Below are 25,710 nucleotides of genomic sequence, written 5' to 3'. Positions count from 1 at the left end.
TAAAATTAGTATATCTCAGGAAGAGCAGAGTTAAAAATACAGTGCGGCTCCGAAATGCGTTTCACTGAAGAAACAAAACTCCAACTGCATACTTACTCCACTATCATTCTTGTCTTGTTAATTTTCATACAAAGCAATCCATTGGTAAAGAAAAAAAAAAAAAAGACACAGAGAGCTATTGAATTCATAAGGATCAGAGCAAAAAACACTCATTAAAATATTAAAAAGGGCATGACTGCAGCCATGGTGGGGGAAGAAAAAATACTGAACAGTGAAAGAAAACATGCAATGTGGAGTATTACATTCACTGGGTTCCCAGAACTGGCAGAAATAAATGATTTTGGAGCATTCTGAATGTTTTCCAGTTGGTAGTAACAGAAGGTTTGTTGTAAAAAATAAATAAATAAAACAAAATAAAAAGGTGTTTAGAAAATAATATTAGACCTGAGATTCTGGAAAAAGGTGAAAACCGTGTGCCATAAATAAAACAAAATAAAAAGGTGTTTAGAAAATAATATTAGACCTGAGATTCTGGAAAAAGGTGAAAACCGTGTGCCAATCGTTCATATAGAAACAAAACTTACATTCTTCATTTTGGCATATTTCCTCAATATGTTTTGTCTACTTAACGTTGGAAAAGTAGGTTTCTGGAATAGGCAATAAAAAATGTAGCATTGCATATTGGCAATTGTATGTAATTCTTATTTTTATTTTTTTTCCTCTTTTAGGAGGGTTCAGTGTTCAGTCTCGCTTATTACAGGAAAAGCAAGGGTGTGTGGAAATATACAGAGACTGTTTGAAGATTAGGTACAGGCAGACATGGTAGTTGCTCGTGGCTGTATAATGACACATTAATTAAGCAGTGGTCCCCTTGAGGTGGGTCCAAAATCAAGATCGAAGTAAGAATGTTAATTTTGTTACAATAAAAAGAAATTCTCATCTTGTCGTACTAGCAAAGTGAATATTGGTTCTATGCATTAAAATAAACAGTGAACAGAAACAGGTTTTTCCTGGATGATCAAAGCTCTTGTACAGGGAACTACTAATCTGAAAAGCAGAACACCATTTCTGTAGTCACTGTGATAATATGTTGTTGTTTCCAGCACAACAGACCAATCTGGTTTCTAACAGTAAGCTGTTTTATGAGGATATAAATAATACATTTGAATTAGTACTATATGAATCTTTCTAGACTGAAATCTGTTAATCTATGGAATATATATATGTATTTAGGATGGTATTAACCACTGCGTAGATGTCTGTCTTTTGTTCTAAAAATATCCTATTTCTCTTTAGTTCAAATATAAATGTAGCATTGACTGAAACTACTTTTATACAATTATATGAGCAGAACTGAATTTTAGAGAGGTATGCTGGAAAGTACAATATGTGACCTGTGACTGTGGGGAAAGAATATGATGGGGGTCTCTGGGAGTAATGGTATTGTCACTACCCTATGCATAGCATGTAGTCTCACTTTTCAGTGGAGAGCTGATGTAGCAGGTGATTGCTCAAACAGGCTCCTATGGATAGGTTCACAGTTGTTCTTCACTTTTTCTCCCAAATGACTTGGTTTGCTCAGCCCAGAGCAGAGCAGGCTGAGGGGAGGCCTCATGGCGGCCTGCAGCTCCCTCACGAGGGGAGCGGAGGGGCAGGCGCTGAGCTCTGCTCTCTGGGGACAGCGACAGGACCCGAGGGCACGGCATGGAGCTGGGACAGGGGAGGGTCAGGCTGGGGGTTAGGGAAAGGTTCTGCACCCAGAGGGTGCTCGGGCACTGGGACAGGCTCCCCAGGGCAGTCAGTGGTCACGACACTGAGCCTGCTGAAATTCCAGAAGCATTTGGACAATGCTCTCAGACATCTGGTTTGATTTTGGGGTATACCTGTGTGGAGCCAGAAGTCGGACTCGGTGATCCTTGTGGGTCCTTTCCAAGTCAGGCTATTGTACGAGTCTGTGACTTTACCTCTTCTAAGCCTGTCTTGGGCAATAGCAATGAAATGTATTACTTGGATTTGATCTCTAGCAGCATGTTGTACGAGTTCTCTGTTTATCTTCATCTATACCACTTTTTCGTCACCTTCAGCTACAAAGACACATTTTTCTCTTTCTTGTAATGCAGCTTTTGCTCAGCATTTTGAATCTCTACAAATCCAGTGCTCCAGGTAGATGGAGATTCAGATTATCCATTTATCTGTCCCAAGTTTCTCTACCTAATCTTTTCCCTGGGCTCTTGACAGCATTTTGTCTCTTCTGCCCTTCCACGTGTTACCAAATCAAAAGGTTTGGGATCTTTGCAGTTCTTTTTATGAATTCTCATGTGCATTTTCTCATCATCATATCTTCATTTGCTTATTTTCACCCTAAAACATTTTTTTCCTATTTATCTTCTATCAATCTTTTTCACTTTTCAAATACGGGTGTGCATGTCTTTTGAGAAAAGACTTGCTATATTTTTGTATGCTATATGCTTTTTACAGTCATTTATTGCCAGTTCGACTGTTCCCTCATGAAAATCAGGCAGAGAGTGAGATTCTGAGCACAATAGAAGAAAACATTTGGTAAACTTGGGAATGGGCAGTGTAAGAAATGTTCGTCAGTATTTTCCTAGCCAAATGGAATATGCACTAAACATGCTATGGAGTGGCCCATAACTAGATTTCATGTGACCTTCTGCACTCCTGTGTGCCTCAGATACTAATTTATAGGGACCCTTTTTGTATGGAAAGGAAAGAGACCTGGCCCAGAGCAGGCACAACTCAGTTGGCTGGTGTGTAGTGAGAACTTCTCTGACAAACTATGCATCTTGAGTCCAGGAGAGAAACTGTTTAGTCTAAGAGAGTAGGCAAAATACAAGTTTTGTATTTTTCTTCAGTTGTCTCATCATGCTAGTGCTGTGTTGGATAGGACTGTAACTGAAGGTGAGAGAAGCATAACAAAAAGTGGTGGAGCTGAAGTGCAAATGCACGTCTTCTCTGCTTCTATTATGCTATAGGATATTTCTATAGACACATAGAAGCGAAATGTAAATAGAAAATAGAGTCATAGAATCATTACGGTTGGAAGAGACCTTCAAGATCTGATCCAACCATCACCCTACTACCAATGTCACCCACTAAACCACGTCCCTAAGCACCACGTCCACCCTTTCCTTAAACACCCCCAGGGACGGTGACTCCACCACCTCCCTGGGCAACCTGTTCCAATGCCTGACTGCTCTTTCTGAGAAGAAATGTCTCCTCATTTCCAACCTAAACCTCCCCTGGTGCAACTTGAGGCCATTCCCTCAAGGGGAGAGCCAGGATGCCATTGGCCTTCTTGGCCACCTGGGCACACTGCCGGCTCCTGTTCAGGCAGCATCCCCGGATCCCTTTCCTCTGCACAGCTTTCCAGCCACTCTGCCCCAAGCCTATAGTGCTGCATTGGGTTGTTGTAACCAAAGTGCAGGACCCAGCACTTAGCCATGTTGAAACTCATGCCACTGGCCTCTGCCCATTGATCCTTCCAGTCCAGGTCCCTCTGCAGGGCCTTCCTACCCTCCAGCAGATCTACACTTCCCCCCAACTTGGTGTCATCTGCAAACTTACTGCAAAATGGAAACAAATGAAGCCTCTCAACTCATGCTTGTAATTTGAATGTTGAAGAAAGATGCAAAGAATTGGGGAGGTAGAGGAGGGCAGGATATGAGGATGTGGAACACACAAAATGGAGAGCATCTTTTATTCATTTGCCTTTGCATTTCTCTTTTAAAGAAAGAGTTAAGACATATAGTTAAAAAGCAAATTGCAGCAATTTCCAACATGTATCCAAGAACATATTTTGTATTTTCGTATAATCTTAGGAGTTTCATTAAAGAAGTACCTCTAATCCAGTGTAATGCAGTAATGTTGAACATTTTTTATTATTATATGGTGCCTAATTTATTCAGAGAAACATACATGGTGGTTTGTTGAAATATCGTTTCAACAATGTTGAAATATCATTTCAACAAAAATTTTTGCTGATGTTCTAACTTTTTATCAATGCCAGTAGTTCACGTTTCCTGATTTAGACCCTGTTGATGCAAGATGCAGCTTCTCTGGCATGTTCTGCTGGAAACTTGCTAGCAGTTCAAGGTGCCTGGTACTTTATAGGATTGCCCCTTTGACAAGCTTACAAACTGAGCTAGATTTTTGGCACAAGACAAAGCAAAAGGTATGACACTTGTACAATACTGAGTCATATGCCTTTCTGCAGGTCTCCTACTATTGACTTTGTTTAGTCTGTTTTAAGAACACCAGCCTGTCAGAACTGCTAGATTGACATACTGGATTGGTGACTGAACCAGAATTTTTCAGTTTTTTTTCATGCTTTCCTTTTTCCAAGCATGAGCAGCAAGGAAGGTATATGAATCACCATGTCAGTGATATACTATTGCCACATAATTTTATGAATGATTTTCTGGGCAATTTGCACAGTTCTATGTACAAAACAGAAACAAAGAACCACATGCCAGTACCAAAATATTCCAGTATCTAATTATCTTTATTTTAAATGCTAGTGTGATTTGGCAACTTAGTGCTTAGTTGTTGCAGTGGGTGAAAAGGAATCCCCCTATGATTCTGGACACAACTGTCTACTTCTCTTATCTCATCTGATTCCACAGCGTCCCTGTTCGGAGTGGAAAACAAAACAAAAACTGAGTGGTTCTTTGTTGATCTTTCTGCAGTGTCAGCTCACACTGGATTCAGTGGATTGCTACAGCCAACATAAGAGGACAGGTAGAACTGTCTGGTTAGAGGTAAAGAAATGGTAGCCAGTAGGTCAGCTGAGCTATAACATGAAAACATGGCCTTATTAGTTTTGATAGCTACATATAGCCTGACTGGATAAGACAGTACATCATAAACATAGTTACAATCAACTACTTGCTACCAATATTTGTAAAACTGACCTGAAATTACAAGAGTTATATTTTGGTCATTTGATAACAGAAAAAAGTTCATCCATGTTGTACTGGAATTCAGTTAGTGGCATTTTAGTTTTATCTCTAGGAGATTTTTTATCTCATAAAAGAATCTCAAAAAAAAAGAAATATATGCTCTGAAAGTACAAATGTGTTCTGGGAATACTAGCGTAACTTCAGCTATTGCACTGCCTCATTAATTATGTTGCATAGTAGCATGCTGTAGTCTTGTATTATATGAAGCAGTAAGAATGTTTTTCCTGCTGTTGTTTTTTTTCTTAGGAATATCACATTTAAAAAAAAAAAAATCATCCACTGCAGTACATATGTTGATAGATTAGTAAAAAGTATACAGCACTTATTTCAATAGTGCATAGTTTTCACAGAATATTGCTCTAGCGATAATGTCAAATTATAATGATGCCAAATATATGGATACCAATAATTACACAATTGAAAGTAAAAAGTTTGCCAGTACATTAAGGCTAATTCTTGTGCTTGATTAATTCTCTCCATAAGGAGGACCTGGCTTAGTTTAGCTTCTTCATACTGCATTATATATTCCTTCCAAAGACTATAAAAATTATTTCTTATTCTTTTTTTCAATAGTGGTGTTTTGGAAAAGACGCTAGCTGTCATCACAGATGATTTGTATCCCACAAAATTCATTACTTCTTGAGGTACATAAGCATGCATTTGCTACTTACAAATTGGAAAAAAAGGACTCAGCATTCTGGAAGGATAGAAATGAAGTTAAATGTAGAAATTTACCTGTGTACAGTGTGCAGTCATTCTAAATGTACAGTTACGGAGACTAAGAGTGTAAGAACTGCAAAGAACTGCTATACCATTTACTTTTAATATTGCTAAGTTCATACTAAATCATTTGGTTAGTAAACAACATCCATTTAGTTGTGTAGCATTTCCGTAGAATTGATTTGCATCATTTTCTAACGAAGGCTTTAGGAGGTAGAGTATCCTAACATCTTTATTTGTTTCAGAGAACTTTAGAACTGTTAGATAGTTCTCATTGTAGGTAAAATCAATAATCCCTGCCTCAAGGGCATGCAGTTTACCTTCAGAAATGATTCAGTGGAAGATTCAGCTAGAAGGCTGAAGATCAGCTGAAGTAAAAAATGAAAATTGGAGAAATAAAATGAAATTCTCAGCAAAACATAGCATATCAAGAAGCACATGACCAAATTAATTTAGTTAACAACATTAGAAATAAATTGTTTTTTCTTTAGTTATTGTGGCTGAAGTAGGTGCTGTGGTGATTAATGGTTAGATAATTTCTGGAGGTTGCAGTGTTTTATAGTGTTTATAGACCTGTGGGTGAAAAAAGACATCCTATGGTCAAGCTAGAAACACTGACAAACCAGGTGCTGTGAGATACAATACATGGGGTTAGGTATGCTAGGGGCAGTCAGAGCTTCCCCATGTCTTCAGATTTTCATAGAATCTGATGCAAAACTAAGCATGTCACTTTCTCTAGTATGGAGAATTTAGACTGTTCAGGAGCAAGCTGAATTTTGCAAGTGTTCCTCAGTTCCTTTACTGTCATTTCGTGTATCACAGGACAATTAGCATGAATGCAGTGAGGGCTACATACAAGTTGATGCCATGACTTTGCACTGTCAAGAAAGTGCATGTGATGGAAACATCTAAGCTTCTTCATATGTTTCTTCATCATACCTTCCTGTTTCTGGGACTATTGAGCAGAAGTATTTGAGTTAACATTGCACAGAAGCATTTCTGGTATGCTATTTTTATTTCTTCACACCATATGAAAGTGGTTAGACTGCAAGTGGTTAGACTGCTCATATGTCTAATTGGCCCTGAAAGCTTAAGATAACCTTTCATGTGATTCTCGATATGTCCTATGAGACCTGCTAGATACAAATGAATGTGCAAAGAGCCAGTTGTCTTTGCACTGATGACAATTAATCACAATCCAGACAGACATTCCAGAAACAGATGGTTGCCAGTGCAGAATGCAGGATTAGCCCATATAACAACGGCAGCAAACAGTGGCAAGTGATTTTTCATTAGGTGTTTCCAGTGTTAGAGTATTACAAAAGGTTAAATTTCATAGAGTAGTTACATGTTTGCTTTGCAAGGCATGTGGGTAATTCTTGTTTCCTTACATGACCATCTTTCCTAATTGCAAAAATTTTACATGTTAAATGTATGTGTATGTATATACATATACATGTATATGCCTGTTACAAACCACAGATCATCTCCAGTATAACAGATCATAGTCTTATAAAGTATTTTTCTAAGTTGAGTTAAAAGCTTGTATTGATTGTGGTATTATGGAGCAGTCTGAATTATTAATTGAGTTTCATTTGGCAGGTAAAATAATTCTTAATTGATTTTGTTATAAAAGGTGATATATGCTTTTACAGAGCTGTTATCCATGTTTTAAAGATATTAATGAATATTTAATGTTAAGTCTGAATAAATCAGTATGCTCGAAAACAGAGCATAATCTGAAACTCAAAATGCCTGCTTGACAAAGGATAGTTGTCTGAAAACTGTCATAAAAATCAGAAGTAGTTAGGAGCTCTGGTTTGGGTAACGGAGTTGAGATTGTGAGGTGAATTGTTCTGATGCAGTTTTTTGGGATAAGTAGATACATACAAAACTTTAATTAACTGAAAAATAATGAACCCTTTTCAAGGTGGTTAAAACAGATTCACAGTTTACAGCAGTTGTCTAGAAAAGCAATTTCTGTTGGTAAAGTACATTTCTCTTGCTGTACTGAAAACTGAGGTTAAAACAGGTCATGCTCAAACCTGGGAGAACAGGGGTAATTATTGTGTTCTCTGAAGACTCTTCCTGGATTTTTGACCAGAATATCTTGATGCCTTCAAAAAATTGTTGCAATTTTAACAGAAATGTTAGGTTATAGTTAATTTAAGGATCATGTTAGCCTTTGGATTTTCAAAAGAATTGCAGCTCTATTACAAGGAATTATATTAAATTGCCATTCAAGCAATTATAATGTGTACAGCTACACATTTTGTGAAACCAATAGTTCAGGGTTATTTTCCATTAAAATGTTCAGGATCTTGATCTCAAATCTCCTTTGATACAACAAGTAAAGCACTAAATTGTGGTATTTGTGCTCTAAAAGGGTAATCATCTGTAAGAAGAAAAATGAAACACTAGCATCTGCTTCAAGTTAGTGTGCGTGCCTTTCACTCTTCTACAAGATTGTCCTTTTGAAATACAAAGCAAGAAAATTGTGTCATTCAGAATGTCAGGTTATGTGCTTTTCTTGTAAACACAGAAAATTAAACATTCATGAGGTAAAAATAAGAATAAAGTCATCTTGTATGCTAAATAAACCTTTTATCAAAGGCAATATCTGAGGTCCTTCTAACCATTCTAACCTGTCTTTTCAGAGTATCATTCTTACCATGGCAGAGGTAGGAAAGAACCATTCTGCACAACTTATTTTTTATACCGCTGGATTTTAGCTTTTGTTTGTATAAGACTTAGGCTCTTAGAAGGTCACCAAGCATTGCAAATTTGCCACAGCTAGAGATGATGTAGACAGAGTGTTTTGGCATTAAGTTCTCAGGTGCTTGGTTGACATGCTGTGTTTGTATTCTCAGGAGTAAACCTAATCACTAGATTTGGTGCCAGGAAAAAAATTTTTGCACATGTTGAACTGGTGAATGCAGGTGTATATATAGATCTCTGGACAAGTTCATACTGCCCAGTTATATCTGTCATTGATTTCTTTCCTCTTAGTTTGCTAGGTTGTTGGTTTTGCTTTTGCCTTTCAGTACAAATGTAAAATTTGTCTCAGGATATTGGAATGTGGTTTAGGAAACGTGCATGTGAAGCTGGAAAGCCATGGTCCTGTGCTCGCTGCTTAGAGTTCGTTTCCCCCAGAGAATGCTAGTTTTGTCCTTCCTATAAATCCCTTGGCTCTGGGTCAGAGAACCAACTGGTGCACCACAGTCTGAAGATGCAATCAGGTCTTGGATGTTTCCTCTGTCAGTTCAAAGTCTCTGGACTGATACAAGGACTACAGATTCCACGGCATATCAGTGCAGTGATTTTTACAACATCAAAATGTGAGTAGGTATTGCATAGCTAAGAGTAAGACCTGAGCATATGGGATGCAAAACCTTAAATTATGTAAAGGAAGGTGTATCTTTCTCTCCTTTCCCATATACTACCTTTCTTCCTGCAATTTGCTTTTTGTTTATTTACCTATAAGTTAGTTCTGGCATTAATATATACATTCAGAATGTACTGCTCCTAAACACTTGTCACATGAAGATACCGTAACATTTGAGCTTTTTCGAACTGGTGATATATAACTAATATTTTTGGTATTATAAATTATTGTATCTTGATTTTTCAAATTAAGCCAATTTTGCATATTTGCAATTAACTATCTTAATTGCTGTCTATTTTTTCAGGTTTTTTTTATGTTTGGTTGGCAACTTTATGCAGTCATTATATGTTGATTGTTTCTGTATAAAGTCTTACAGAGTGAGCTTGTGTGTTTTGAGCTGGAAGCATGGGATGTATAAAGTGAGCTGCTATATGGACTTCATTTGTATGGTATTACCTAACAAACTAAAATTCAGTTGCTGTATAGTTTTAACTACTATGAATATTTTTTTTGGAAATAATTGAAAATCAATAAAGCATTAGGAGTATATATATATATATATATATACACTTAAGTATGTATGTGTATATATATATATATATACACACACACGTACTTACTCTAGGAGTATATATATATATATATATACTTAGGAGTTAACAAATACTGCTTTCTACCACTTAGGAAAATTACTTTAGTAGTATATAGTATGTCACTTCTGGCAGCCTTTCCCTGAATGTGAAAGTAGTTTAACTCTGTAGTTTTCTGCTGCAGCTGTGCAAAGGTACTACAAAAGAATTGTTTTCACAGTTTCTTGTAGTTTTTAAAGGTGGATGATTATGTTTATGAGATACTGAATTAAGAACAGCATTTGAGGGTGGCTTAAAGTAATATTTTGCATAAAACTTACATATATTTCATCTTAGGATTTGTTTGGGCCTCTTACAAGACCTTTTGAAATAATATTTTAAAGTAATTTGTCCATAATATTAAGTGGTCTCTTCCGGTATTTAAAAAATAGCTGATGAAACTTGGGACTGTGCGTATAGTAATGTAAGGTTCAGTGTGTGAAAGTGGCATTTATAGTGCTTTCTTATCTTCTCATCTTCTGTATGATTATCCTCCAAAATTATGTAACCGGTGCTATGTTTTTGTTTGATTTTATATATGTATATATAGATAGATACATGTATTTTAATATATTTTTTATGATCTTTAGGCTTTCCTGATCCTGACAGGGTACTGCCATTGGAAGAATAATTAAATACTTACTTGGTAATACCTGCTTAGTACCTTCAGGGCTATGTTGGGTTGACCCTGGTCAACAGCCAAACACCCACCTAACCTCTCTCTCACTCCCCTCTCACCTCTCTGGAGAGAAAATACAAGGAAGTCAAGAAGACTCATGGAACCAAATAATGCCAGTTTAATTAGGGAAATAAAAGCTGCAAATGTAAGCAAAGCAGAAGAGGAATTCACTTACTAATTCTGATCATCAGGCAGATGTCCATCTGCTGCCTGGAAAACAGGGTCTCAGCACTTATAAAGGTTGCTGGCAAAAACAAATACCAGAACTATGCATGTCACTACTTTGTCATCCTCTCCCTGAGCTATTGTTACTAAGGGTAATGTCTTGTAATGTGGAATATACCTTTGGTCAGTATGGATCATCTCTTTCGGCTAAGTCTTCTCCCAGGCTCAAGCCCATACCCAACCTAAATGCAGTGGAGGGGAAAGAGAGAGTTCATTTTTTCTCTAATTGGTAGTTTGACACACCTTTGTACTTTTCTCTGCATTTTCTTCCCAGCAGCAACTCTAATTGAGATCTGAGTCTGTTTCGTTACCATTTCATACCCTATACTTCAGTCATTAAGTGACTTAAGTTGACATTGATGGACTTCAGAGCTAATACTGCAGTCAGGCTTAAGAGGGGCAGAGTTCGCATCACTGAGTTTTTCTTTCAGGTTGTCTCCACCAATTAAATTTTATTATTTTTAAAGGTTTTTCTGCAGAACAAGGGTAAGAACTAGTTTTTAGTAACAAAACACTCGGTGCTAGAGGATTTCAGTTTGTCATAGGGAGTCTAAGTATTCATGCTCGTTCTACCCTTCACAAAGGCTTTGTGTTGGATCTTCTGCTGTAGGGCTTTTAAGAACCCAAACTAAAGTACCAGCCTCCGACTGAATTCACTGTGAAAGCCATAAAATAAAATGTAGGTTACCATGTTTTATTCTTTTAAGATAGCCAGGTCTTTGAACAATATAAAAGTGAGCTTCATTGCTCCAAACATGCCCTGGTTTTGCCTGAGGAACTGACATAAATAATCCATCTAAAAATGATCACAGTTTATCAGCCACAAACTTACATTAAGGAGGCAACCAACCTGTCACAACCAAACTAAATGGCAATGGTTTACTTTGTGTGCTTTGCTGTACTGTGTCTTTTGTCTTTGACTGTTACATTTCCTTATCAGGAAAGATTTCTTCCATTCTACTAAACTAGGTCACAGGATGCTGCCTGCATTAAGGGCATAAGTCAAATTATTCTGTAAAAAAAAATTAGAACATTTATGTATCAAACCTAGGAGGGTTAAGAATGTTTAAAATATTTAAAATATGCTAAACTAAAGAAGGGTTCATTTTATGCATTAACCTCAGCATCAAAGAGTGATTTTTCCCAGCAAAGGAAGCCCTGTCTCATTCAGCTACCAAGACTCTGAACACATCTACTCGTCAAAAATTAAAAAAAAGCAAATATACCTCAGGCAGGAGCCTGGTATTTCTATTTAAGTGAAAGCCTTGCTTCTGAAGCTGAATGCCTCTTTTGGTCACCAGAGAGTTCTCTTTCATTGCTGATTTTTGGGGTCTTATGTGGGGAAGGGTGAGGTGGGTAGTAGGTCCCAGTGTGCTGTGTCACAGCAGTCATATCCAAAACAACTAGGCAACTGTGATATATCCTGGGACACTGCTCAGTGCTCTTATTTAGCTAAAATAAAAAAGTTTGCAAGACCTTGCTTGAGAGTCCTGAATAATGTGGGATGCTCTTATATGAGATCTGTCCTTTGCTGAAGTTTAATAAGATTATTTTGATTGTTTCTCTTTTCTCCCCACTGTTTTACAAGATGCAAGGTAGGTAATAGAGTCACTTCTTCATTTCAGTATAGATAATTAAAAATAAAACCATCTTTAGCTAATGTCAATACTAGTGGGCAGTATTAGATTATCACATTCAAATTTGAAATCTATTGAATTTTTCAAAAAGGATTATGTGTATTCTGATTTCAAACTAAAATACAGTGCTTTGCAAAAAAAAAAAAAAAGTTCATCTTGTATAATTTACAGCAATGATTCATAAGTAACCCTTTCTGATGTTCCTTTTTTTTCCTTGAGCATATTTTCAAATGTTCTTCTAATAAAAATATTGTAAGCTCTGTTTTCTATTTTGTTTGTTTATATTTCTACAAATTTCCAAATTCTCTTTTGCCTTCTTAGTGTTAGTTTGGCAAGAACTTTTAGGCTGGCAGCAGTGAATTTTTGAGATGCCTTGCCTACTAATGATGAATTGTTTTGTATATTGTCTACCATAGCCAGATCTGTCTATTTATTTTGTCATATATCTAAGCTGAGTCAAATATGTGAATTGTAGGGCAATGTGTTCACTTCTGTAAATCCAAATATATTGAGACTCTTAGTGAATATATATTTGAGAGGGTTGCTGCATGAAAATTTAAGGTTTTTAGATAAGGTGTACTGATGCTGAGATAACTTCAAAAGCTTGTGATCCATTTTAGATGAAAGAAGATGGTCATGTTTAATGTGTTTTTTCCTGGACTACTTTCTGCAAAATTGTAATCCTTAAACAAGAGTCTTAGCCTGCATCTAATGATCACAAATAATTTTTTATGTTAAAATGCTGCTTTTTCAAAAGATCACTAATTGCTAAGACTTACTGTATGCCTCTGTTTATATCATAATCTTTTAGCTGCAACCTATATATTTATAAATACACATTTTTGTAATAGTTACAAATTTGTGCAAACTGTACTGCTGCAATAAACTCACGGTAATGTCATCTTAACTAATGCAGCAGAACAAAATCCTAGACCTGTCCAGGTGACTTTAATGGACATTGGTTTCACACTATTGGCACCAAAGAGCCAAAAGTATCATGGCTTTAAAATGCAATGTTGTAATTACAGAAGAGCTTGTTTGCTGTTTGGTGGAGTTAAATCATTTTGTCTCCAGTAGTCTCATTCTAAATTGCATTTCAGTTTTGCAATAAAAGATTTTTTTTTTCTGTTCTAATAAATTATTTCCTTCATATCCTGGGCCCTGAAGGATAGGTGATTAGTAAAAAATCCCAATGGACATTGTATGTGCTTCTTAACTATGAAAATGTTCATTTGTAACATGGCTCTGAAGTGGATTCTTCCTATGAGAGATTGTCTGAGTATGATTTTTTTAATATTCCTAAAAAAGTGCTTTTTGACCAGTAGATTCCCAGTAAATTCATTAACAAAAACAAAACAAAACAAACAAACAAAAAGAATAAAAGTGTGAAATGAATGTAAGCAATAGAGTGAATTGTATCCCTTTCTCAGGCAGCGGCTCGTCATTGCCTGTTTTCTGCAGTGATGCAGGTTAAATTCTCATGAAAGAACAGGAGTAATTTTAAATTATTATTGAAACACCTTACAGTATCTTTCTCTGTTTCTTTGGTACACATACTTTTCTGTACTTTCACAGCATTTTCAGCAGTTTCCTATGATCATTTTACCAGCATAGAAAGTCAGAGCAAATTCCCACTGTTGAGTGTCTCTTGCATTTTTAGAGATGCTGACTTCACAAGAAGCCAAGGTATAAGAGCGACTGGCAGTAATTATTTTTTAAGTTGGTGTCAGAGTTCTTGATCAGGACAGTTACATTCACCATTGCACTTGACTTTAGCTCCCATTGAATCATAGAAGCTGTCCAGTTAAAATGGATTTCATGAAATTTCTAGGCCCACTGAAGCTGAATTGGTATTAAAAAGAATAGGGATATTATGCCTGATTACTCAACTTTTCTACTGCTGAGGAAAATCTACAAAATTTGAAAGCAACTTTCTGGAGCAGGTTGTTTTATATGGTGATTAAGTCTGGATACAGTCTTCTATGCTAAATTCCTGTTCACCTACGTAAGAAAAGCTTTTTCTGTATTACGAAGTTCTTGAGAAAAGTTAATGGAGCTACCATGAGCAAATGTCATTGACTATGCCTGCAATTCACAATGGATATAGTGTAGATACACACAACTTATCTGTGGAACAGCAATTATTCTAGCCATGCTAGTACTGTCTTTTGCCCACACTAATTATCCCTGTTGAGAGGAAAAGTTCATTAGCTTGTACACAGCAGTGTGCTAACATGGATTACTGCTTTGGGCTCCTTAATTACCATTTCCATATGGAAGACCAAATTAGGGCACTCTGCAGTGGAAAGAAACTTGACTTTTCTGGGTTTTGTTTGTTTGTTGTGTTTTGTTGTTTGTTTTTTTTGTTGTTGGTGGTGGTTTGTTTGTTTTTTAATGGGCTTTGAGAGGGTGAGGGAAGGAGGAAAGTGTGTTATATTTAGCAATAGCTACCATAAAGGTTTTTGTTTGTTTTTCCCAAAGTTAATTCCATTTTTTTTTAACTTTTTAACTTTGTGTGTGGATGCTAGTTTCATTTGGCTAACATATTCTGTAGATTCTAGCTAATTGGTTAACTGAATATCCAAATTATGTACTTTAATTCTCTGTCTGTGACAGCCAAAAGTACAACCATTGTTTTCAAATTCTGTCTATTACTATTTTGTATCAGCTGTATTTTCTTTCATTACACTATCAAAAGAGTAATTTATAGGTGAAAATGAGAACATGGAGCATTTCTGTATAGATTCCTTTAATAAAAACATACACTGCTGTTTTATATGTTGCTAATAATGGAAAGATATATTCCAGATTAGTGTGCAGTATGAGTGTAAACGATACAGGAAGGACAGAAAATGCATCAGATTGAACGAACACACATGGTTGCAGAATCATAACTTAATACTATTCTCACTTTCTCAAAAATAAAGAAACATTTCTTACCACTGTCCTATGCAGCTGATCAGAATGCAAGTTAGTGTTGTTCAGGCAAAAAGACCACCAGAAAAGTAATTTTGTTGAGCATTGCAATAGCAGTGGTCAATGGTGACTTTTCCCCCTTTCATGTCGTTGTGTATCACACCCCCCAAATAGAGACTTGGGAGCATGTCTTGGGCCAAATGGCTTCTTCCATATCCTGTGACTTAGGGAAAAAGAATTATGTTTGGTCAATGGAATTGTGGATGTGGATCTTGTCAAGACTGAAACTGATGTAAAAAGAGATGTATCACAGCTGAGTGTCCAAGATCTCCTAAGCACAGGGAGGTCTCATTCTACCTCCTAAATACTGCTTGTCAGTGCGTCCCTGAAAAGTTGAGCCAAGGCAGGTTTTCATGTTTCTTTATCCATCTGGTTCTTTGAAAGATTTTTTCTGCCATGTCTGTGTCATATTCAGGACCATGTTTCCTTTACGCTAAGCCAAGAGAAATGTTGATTTAAAAAAATAATAAATCCTGTGCAACTATAGTCAAGTGCTTGTTTCCTTTGCTAATAAAATTTCATCAGCCATGCAAGCAGAAAAAAAAATCTTCTACCATTGTTGTTCTTTTAAATTTTTTAATCAAAAGGCCCCGTCTTGTAGCAATGTGTTGTTTAAACAGAAACTTAAGGCATGACAATTAGCAGAGTAGCATATGTATCACAAATAAAACTGCACATAACATGTTTTTACGAGTTACAGAAGTAACATATATTATGCCTAGCCCACTGCAGAGAGGTGAAGAGATCTCTACAAGAGAGGTGGACAGCTGGCAGTGCTTGTTACAAGATCTCCTTGTCATCAGTCTGCTTCTTAAAATTCAGAAAGCTACTATTTGTGGACTAGCTAGACCTTTTGTATAGTTTATGTTTTAAAGAAGTTATGGCAAAGGAAATGGTGCTTGAGAAATGATGGCCACAGGTAAATGATTTGGATTTTTTTTTTATCTGTAGGCTCTCATATAGTTATCAACCACTTTGAGGTTTCTAGTAGTACTTTCATTTTGCTACTAATCCTATTTATAGTCAGTTATACACTTTAGCACAGTAACTCTTAAATCCTTCTGTTGATGAGTATGTTGCACCAACATTAATAGTGAAATAGCAGATGTTCAGCTCCATTTTTCTGTTTCATCATTCTGTCACTCCAAAGCAGAGCTTTAAATTCTGAGATTTTTCTCTGGAGGGGGGTTGAGAAGGTGGATCTTCATATTTGGTTTCTGAGAAGCTTTGTGAGAGACATCACTAGAAGAAAAATCTGCAATGTTAAATCACAGCAATGAGAAAAGATTGAAATTGTTAGTGTGTTATTCAGTCCCCTCAAGGCTTTTGAAGGAAGGCTTATAAGAAGAGAAGAGTTGTCACCCTAAAGTATAAAATGTTCTTATCATCATTATAAATAACTTATGGGGAAAATGAAGTAGGATGCAACATGCTGATTACACAACACAGATAATTCACCTTTACATAAAATAAAGTAGGAATGTTGTAATACCTGTACAGGAAGTGTAGCTTGCTCTGTATGGAACTGTGTATTAAATTACTAATTATTACAAAAAAAATGTGCACGCATGTATACAAGATTTTCCACTTATACTGAGAAATTAAAATAGGCAATAATTTCTGCTCTGTTTATCAGACAGAAAAGATTTGGATAGCAGCTGTTTAAATAGAGTATCTGGAAAGAGGATTTATTTAAGTACCAGCATACTGACAACTGACCCCTTTGAAGATATCCATGTTCAGCATTTTCAAACTGGGATATTTAATGGTGAAACAAGCTTTTGCACAGTTTGGATGACTTTGGATACAACTGGATAAAATTCCAAGGAATAAATACAGTGCTTATTGCTGACAGCTGCCATCACAGAGCCATAATTTACATTTTCTGATCAAATACTATAAAAAAACAGTTGAGATTGGTTAATCAAACTGAATATCTCGATCTCAATTTTTCAAAAAAGAAATATATGGAATATTTGAATTGCATTTTGTTACTGCAGATCAAGCTAGGTTTTTTTTTTTGTTTTTTTTTTTTTAAGAGCAGGATCAAATTTCAGTGTCACTCAGAAGGGTGCTTGAAAAGAAAAAACAAAAGGAACTTTTTTTTTTCAATTGATACATGAAGACATCTAAAACACTTTTATATTTTTGGTGGTTTATTGTCTTCATTTTGTATTGAAATGTCTACTTCAGATGGATTATAAACTTCAAATTTTACGGAGTCGGAATAGCTAAAAGATAACTAAATAACTAAAAACTTGGCCTGTTTACAGGTGTGTTTGTTGGTTTTGAGTCCTAGTATCTTAAACCTAAATCACCATGTTTTTCAAAGTATCATTTACAACTGAAAATCTCATGAAGGCAATACAAGGTCTGCAGGAAATCACAGAGATTTGGCCTTGCATATTGGTACTAACAGAGTATCTACCTTAATTTTCCTGATGTTGTTGAAGTAAAAACATATTTTTTATATTTCAGTTGTTTGTTTGCATTTTAAGGAAAAACTCTTTATGATTTTGTCAATTTGTTCCTGAACTATGTGAGAAGTAAATTCAAAGATTCGAGGCTACTAAAGTTAGGATTATTCAGTAGTGATCTTACTGTGCATAAAGGATTAACCAAGAGTGATTAAAGATGATTAAATTTCACCTAAGTTTCTTAAATATAGTCTTATTCAAAATGCTTCACTCGCCTTTATTTTACTTCAGTGTAAGTGAATGTTTTACTTTAAACACTGTTTGCAGATGGAGTCTGTTTATGTAATAAATAATTAAATTCAGTTTAAGAAACTCGGGCAAGACACTTTAAATAGGTGGCCTGATTGTTCTAAGCAAAATGATCGCCAGTTCCTCCATCCAGGTAAGGAAACATTTGAAAACTGGAACAGTCATTTAATTGTCTAAATATAGATAAAGGTTCCTAATTTTAGGATGACACATTTTAAATCAATTCATCTCACTCGGTGAATCTTTCTTTTACTGTAATATGTCAGAAGCTATGCCTTGACTGTGGAAACCAAGGGTACTAGCAGAATCATAAATCTAGGTGCCCTGTTTGTATCTTGATTTTGGGGTGAGAGGTAGATATATCCCAGCCCAATGGAAATGACACCCTGGGCTACCAGCCCAGGTGGAAGCATGTCACATTTCAACAGGTGCCCAGCTGGTTATGGTTGGGGCATACCATAATGCATATCCAGGTAAATGCAGGCAGAGGCACGGATTAATGCATATTGGTTAAATTTCTGTTTCAAGTCAGTGTTGTGATGGTTCTTACCTAAATTACTTTCTATCTGATGAATTATATGCAAGAACTTTCTCACTCCTGTCCCTGGTCTGTGTTGGAAGTCTGTGTTATCATTTAACAATAAAATTAGAGACACTGCGATGAATGACTGAAGGGAAGGTCATGCTTATGTAAAAGAATGAAAAGACTGTAGAATTTGTGTAAAATTTAAAGTAATTCCTTAAAAGAGCTTGTGATGAGAATTAAGTTTATCAAACCCATCTTTCTGTCCAAAACATCAGTAAGCCTTCTATATCCATATCATATTTATTCATATATATATTGTATAATGTATATTATATATTCTATATAATATATCATGTAATATCTATCATTATATAATATATTCATATATATGTGAACATCATATATAACCAAGCCAGAAAATCTGTGTAGCTTTCATTGTGTTGTTATTTTGATAGCTGTTTGCAGATAACTCTGCAGTTGCTGTAGATTATATAAGCAGTAAAATATATAGTCTACATATATAGAGCGAGAGACTATAGGCTCTAGGCAACTACATAGGCCACTTGGAGCTGACAAATCCCATGAACAGTGAAACATTGGTAGGAAACTAAAATCTATCAATTGATGTTGTTTTTTATAAAGCTATGTCCCAGAAGTGGAGATACATAGGAGATAAAAACAACTTGTAAATGCTGTTCAGAACAGAAGTGGAACGCTGTATCCAGACAGATCTCTTTCCATGTTGTCTTCTCCATGTTCTGCCATACAGTGCTGGAGAAGAGACCTATTTTAATGACGGCAATAGGATTTGTGCAGAAAAGGGCCTTTTGTACACTATCTATTAACTGGGATTGTGTCATGCTTCACTATAAATTGCTTTAGATTTATGCTGAAGAAGAATTTCAGATTAATTGTTTGATATGCAATGACTATATTTATTCAAAACTGTCAAAATATAGCAGCACTGCTCCGGACATCCCTTTATAGGCATTTTGTTAAGAGCACGTTCCCCAAAAGGGTAGTACTATATACATTCCCACAAAGCCTAGAATTAAAATGGAAAAATAAATACATACAATTGTCTGTTATTTCAGTGCTGCAAATCTGTTTAAAAAAAAATGTTTTTACAGGAATAACATTAATATATCAACAAAAATAATTTATTGATTTTCTAGTTCTTTATACATGTGAATTAACAAGACTCTTTCTTTTTACCATGTTTCAGAACAAACACTACTAGCAGAGGAGAACTTTTCAGATGTAAATAGTGATTGCTTTGATCTAGCAGAAGGCAGTCTTAGTGCTTACAGCCTTTTTACTGTTTCAGGTCTATCATTTAACCTCTCAGCAAAAATGCATCTGTTAACCTCAACAGTAAGTTTAGCACATGTGCTACTGCCAGTTCTATAACTTTTTAATTTTCAAAGTGCAAAGGGATTCTGTAAAAAGTTTTTTTTAAAAAAAATATGTCTGTGTTTTCTCTGCATGGAATTCATACCAGAAGGTCCAGCCCAACTTTTTATCTGTAATTTATTCATTGGATCAAGGCTCTAGGAAATTCACAGAAGCTTTTGCAGACCTCTGGGAATTAATTTTCCCCCTTATTGTTTGAAATACTAGCTGCTATAATGATGAATTATTATTAAAATTTGCTTTATTGTTAGGTGTAGCCTAACTAATAGCTGTGCCTGGATGTTCTCTGCATATTAATTTTTGCTGTGAAGCTTCATTTGCCAATTTATCTGTAATGCCTACATTATTCTCTTTACTTAAATGCCTGAATCGGTAATGTGTGTATTTCATTAGATGCAAAATCAAAGTAAAAATGAAGACAGACTTGCAACATGACACATTTCTTCTCTACTAGTTCAGGGGTGAGTATAAATATTCAAGCATTAAAGTGATTGTCATTCAAGTACTTTGAGTAATATTTATTCCCGTGGCCTATCTCTGAATTCATCTTAGAAATTATTTTAGTAGAAAAAAATCTTTTTGAATGAAGTAGTTGCCATTATCTTCAAGAGATCTTCATAAAAGCTGTGTATGCAGGTGTTCCTTTAACAATAAATGTGATTCTCGTAGGAGAAATTTCCAAGAGGGTAATAATATCTAGAGCTGCCAATGTAGATGTATATTCCAAAAGCTTAACAGCTCAATTATTCCATAAAAAGAACTGTAGAGATCATCCAAGCTGCTTAATAAAAGATGTGTAAACAATTTCAAATCCATCATAGCAGGCAACTGAAATATATATGATGCTTGGTAAAAAAGGGGAGATGTATACTGTATCTACGCACAGTATCTAGCACAAAGGTTATTCTGTCCTGTGCGGCTTGTTGCAACCTGATGAAAACAGTATGAATCAGTAATACATTAAAATATTCATTACTTTACTAGTTCTGTGAGGTGTTTGTGGGAATAAAAAGTGAAGGCATTGCGTCATTTTCTTCTCCTTTACCTATATTTGTGAGGTGTTTTTTTTTCACTTTTTCCATAAAATAATCCTCTATCTCCTGATATTAATAAAACTAACTCTCTGCTGAAGTAAAAATATTTCAATGAGACAAACTGATTAACTTTTCATGTATCAAGCCATTTTATAAATTTATTTCTCTTAACATAATCTAGTCATGTCCTCAGATTGTCCTTTTACTTAAAAGAAATCACATTCATGGTCATTTAACTAACATTACATAATGTTTGTCATTAAGGAGCTACTGAGGTTACTATGGTTCTATAACTCTAAATAGATTTCTAACCTGAAGTTTTTTAAAAGGTCTAAATAATGTTCATTAATTACTTTGGTAGAAAGAGTAAGACTTAATGACATGTATAAAAAGGACATGGTTCCTTGAATAATCAGAATAGATAAATACACCCTCTAAAACTTCAAATTTATTCTGGGTCAGCCATGGATTTTTTGTTGTTGTTGTTTTTGTTTGTTTAGTTGGTTGGTTTGGTTTGGTTTGTGTTTTTTTTTCCTAATAGTTTTAGGTCTATGAAAGTCAGATAGAATTACAGAATCATAGAATCACTCAGGTTGGAAGGGACCTTATTATCTAGTTCCAACCCCTCTGCCATGGGCAGGGATGCCACCCACTAGACCAGGTTGCCCAGGGCCTCATCCAACCAGGTTTTGAACAACTCCAGGGATGGGGCATCCACAACATCTCTGGGCAACCTGTGACAGTGCCTCACCACCCTCTGAGTGAAGAATTTCTTCCTAACCTCTAATCCAAATCTCTCCTCTTTTAGTTTAAAACCAGTCCCACTTGTTCTGTCATTATCTGCTTTAGCAAAAAGTTGCTCTCCATCTTTTTTATAAGAACCCTTTAAGCACAGAAAAGCTGCAATGAGGTTCCCCCAAAGCCCTCTTTTCTTGAGGCTGTACAGTCCCAGCTCTCTCAGCTTTTCTTCATAGGAGAGGTGCTCCAGCCCTCTGATCATCTTTGTGGTCCTCCTCTGGACCTGTTCTAAAATATCAACATCCTTCAAGATACTGCCAGATCACCTTGATATTTTTTGAGGATAACTGCTTCTCCAGAGAAGAAAAATGCAGACTGAACTTACTTAGACTGCAGTAAATGGGCTTGATGTTCCATAGAGTGCTGAATTAATCCATTAATTGCAGTGCTAGCATTATCTCTTAGTTAACTTCTGAATGCAGCTGGGCTGTAGTTCATCCACTGAAAAACAGCCTCTTAGAAGCTTTGCACTCAGTATGTCTTACACTTACTCCATCAATTTATAGGCCATGAGTTTAGCTATTTTGGAAAAAATAGTCCATGTATGAAGCCTGTAAGTGGAGAAGAGTTTAATGACATGTTGATAATTCATTCAAATTGTTACTGTTCTCATTTAAAATTTATGGTTTATTTTAACTTTGAGGTGTTAATTGCATCTATAAGATGTGGTATCTCATTCCTTCTTATGGTAGATTTTAAAAATTCAGGTTGGTTGAATTCCTTTGCCTTCTGTTGTAAGATGTATTTTAGGCTGTTAAATGCATACATTGTGCCCTCTCTGGTTTTCAATGTCAATTTTAAATTGTAGATGCTTAGACTTAGCTATTTTATTCTAGAAGAGGTCTCAGTAACAACCTGTACTAAATTTCAGGAGAGCCTTTAAAATCAACTTGTGTAAGGAATAAGAGAAGACACTCCTTTTGGGTAGGTACAAGCTATTTTCTTCAAATAGTTTTCTATATGCACATTTATCCTGTGGGTATGAAGGTATCCTGATATTCAATAAATAATAGAAGAATTTTCATAAAATCATTGACTGGTTTGAGTTGGAATGGACCTTAAAGATTGTCTGGTTCCAACCCTACTGCCTGTAGGGACTGCCAGTGCCTCACCATCCTCCAAGTAATGAATTTTTTCCTTAATCTAATTTAAATCTCACTCATTTTACGTTAAAGCCATTGCTCCTTCTCTTATCTCTACACTCCTTGATAAGGAGTCCCTCTCCTACTTTCCTGTAGGCCCACTTTAGGTACTGGAAGGCCACTATAAGGTCTCTCCAGAGCCTTCTCTTCTCCAGGCTGAACAAACCCAACTCCTTCATCTTGTCTTCATAGGAGAGGTGCTCCAGCCCCTTGATCATCTTTGTGGCCCTCCTCTGGCTTCATTTTAATAGTTCCACCTCTTTCTTGTGCTTGGAGCCCCAGAGCTGAACACATTACTTAAGGCGGGATCTCACAAGAGAAGAGCAGATGGGAAGAATTGCCTCACTTGATCTGCTGGCCATGCTTCTTTTGATGCAGCCCAGGTTACAGTTGGCTTACTGGGCTGCGAGTATACGCTGCTGGCTCAAGATGAGCTCCTCATCAACCAACATGCTCTAGTTTTTCTCTTCAGGGCTGCTCTCAATCCATTTTCTGTCCAACATGTACCTGTGCTTGGGATTGCCTTAGCCCAGATGCAGGACCTTGCATGTGACCTCGTTGAACTTCATGAGGTTCACATAGGCCACCTCTCAAACTTGTGAAGGTCCATCAGGATGGCATCCCTTTCTTCCACCATGTCAACAGCACCACACAGCTTGTTATGATCAGCAAACTTGCTGAGGGTGCACTCAATCCCTTTGTCCATGTCGCTGATAAAGATGTAAAATAACACCAGTCCCAATACCAACTCCTGAGGAACACCACTCATTACTTATCTCCATTTGGACATTGAATCATTGACCACTACACTTCAAGTGTGACCATCCAGCCAATTCCTTACCCACCAATCCTTACCTCTCCAACTTAAAGACAAGGATATCATGTGGGACAGTGTCAAATGGTTTGCACAAGTCCAGGTAGGTGATGTCAGTAGCTCTTCCCCTATCCACCACCAATGCTGTAAACCCATCATAGAAGGCCACCAGTTTTGTCAAGCACAATCAGCCCTTAGTGAAGCCATGATGGCTGTCAACAATCACTTCCTTATTTCCACATTCCTTAGCATAGTTTTCTGGAGAATCTGCTCCATGGCATCTGCTCCAGGGTGCCAGGCACAGACGTGAGACTGACTGGCCTGTGGATCCCTAGGCCTTCCTTTTTTCCCTTTTTAAAAATGGGGCTTATGTTTACCCTCTTCTAGTTAATGCAAACTTCACTGGACTGCCATGACCTCTCAAATATGATGGACAGTGGCTTAGTAGCTACATCCACCAGTTCCCTCAGGACCCTTGGATGCATGTCATGAGGTCCTATGGACCTGTGCACCTTTAGGTTCCTTAGCTGGTCTCAGACCTGATCTTTTCCTACAGCAGTTCTTCATTTTCCTGGTTCCTGCCTTCTGGGACCTGGTCTATGTGACCATAGCTTTTGTCAGGGAAGACTGATGCAAAAAAAGTCATAGAGTACCTCAGCCATTTCTGTATCCCAGGTAACCAGGTCTCCTCTTTCCTTCTGGCAAGGGCCACAATTTCCCTGGTCTTCCTTTTACCACCAATGTACCTATAGAAGCCTTTCTTGTTGTCCTTGACATCCCTGGTCAAATTTAATTCTAATAGAGCTTCAGCTTTCCTAACCTAATCCCTGTCTGCTTGTACAATTTCTCTGTATCCCTCCCAGGTTATCTGTCCTTGCTTCCACCCTATGTAGATCTTTTTCTGCCTGAGTTTGGCCAGGAGCTCCTTGATCTTCCATGCAGGGTTCCAGGCATTTTTGGCTGACTTCTTCTTTGTTGTGATGCATCACTCCTGAGCTTGGTGGAGGTGATCCTTCAATATTAACTGGCTTTCTTGGGACCCCTCTTCATGGGCCATGGTACTCTACCAAGCAGATCCCTCAAGAGGACTAAGTCTGCTCTCCTAAAGTCTAGGGTAGAAAGCTTGCTATGCTCCATCCTTTATGCTCTCAGGATCCTGAACAGCACCATTTCATGTTCACTGCAGCCAAGGCTGCCCTTGACCTCCATACCACATCTCTGTAACACCAGTGAGATTATAACCATAGCAAGTTTCCTGGTCAGCATATGAGAAGACTTACTTGGATTTTAGGGTGCACAATAGACCTTCTTTGAACTCAGGAGGAGAGAAGTGAACTCAGAGAATCTCTCAAAGAGCTGTTGCTGTGCAGAGCCCTGTCAGCACCTTTGATCCTTGCTCCTAATTGTGTCATACTGTACACCTGAGCAGAGGAAAACAGTACCAGTGCCAGCTCATGTGTTATGGTTCTTAACTAGCAAATATTACTTGCTTTCCAGGAACAGCTTATCAGGCTGCTCTCCTTACTTAATCTCCCATTTCTTTTCTGTACAGTATCCAGTTTTTCACCTTGTGTTTTAATTTGTGGCTAACAGACTTGGACCTTTTAAAGACCTTTTAAAAACATCATACGATGGGTGAGCAATTGGCTAACGGGCAGGGCCCAAAGGGTTATGGTAAATGGGGCTGCATCAGGCTGGCGGGCGGTCACCAGTGGGGTCCCTCAAGGCTCCATTTTAGGGCCGGTACTTTTCAATATTTTTATAAACGATCTGGATGTAGGAATAGAAGGTATTTTGAGCAAGTTTGCTGATGACACCAAACTTGGAGGAGTTGTGGACTCGAATGAGGGTGGAAAGGCCTTGCAGAGGGATCTGGATAGGTTGGAGAGCTGGGCGATCACCAACCGCATGAAGTTCAATAAGAGCAAGTGCCGGGTCCTGCACCTGGGACGGGGAAACCCTGGCTGCACATACAGACTGGGCGATGAGACGCTGGAGAGCAGCCTAGAAGAGAGGGATCTGGGGGT

At 37.0% G+C, this 25,710-nt stretch overlaps 1 protein-coding gene across 5 annotated transcripts in view; it reads left to right on the top strand.

Moving 5' to 3' along the window:
* Positions 1-25,710, top strand: part of RNF180 (ring finger protein 180) — an 88,278-nt gene that overhangs the window by 23,996 nt on the left and 38,572 nt on the right. Inside the window, exon 6 of one of the 5 annotated variants that reach the window (XM_083818297.1) lies at positions 729-20,274. The exons of 3 other annotated variants lie outside the window; for them this stretch is intronic. In XM_083818297.1, coding sequence (XP_083674423.1) covers positions 729-807 — 79 coding nt within the window. In that variant the 3' untranslated portion in view covers positions 808-20,274. Of the gene's footprint in view, positions 1-728; positions 20,275-25,710 lie in introns of those variants that run through there. One more of the 5 variants, XM_083818298.1, reaches the window with a different exon arrangement.

This window comes from Anser anser (assembly GCF_964211835.1).
Source record: "Anser anser genome assembly, chromosome: Z".
Lineage (NCBI taxonomy): Eukaryota > Metazoa > Chordata > Aves > Anseriformes > Anatidae > Anser > Anser anser.
Note: the sequence above shows the minus strand (reverse complement) of the source record. Positions and strands in the feature narration are given on the sequence as shown.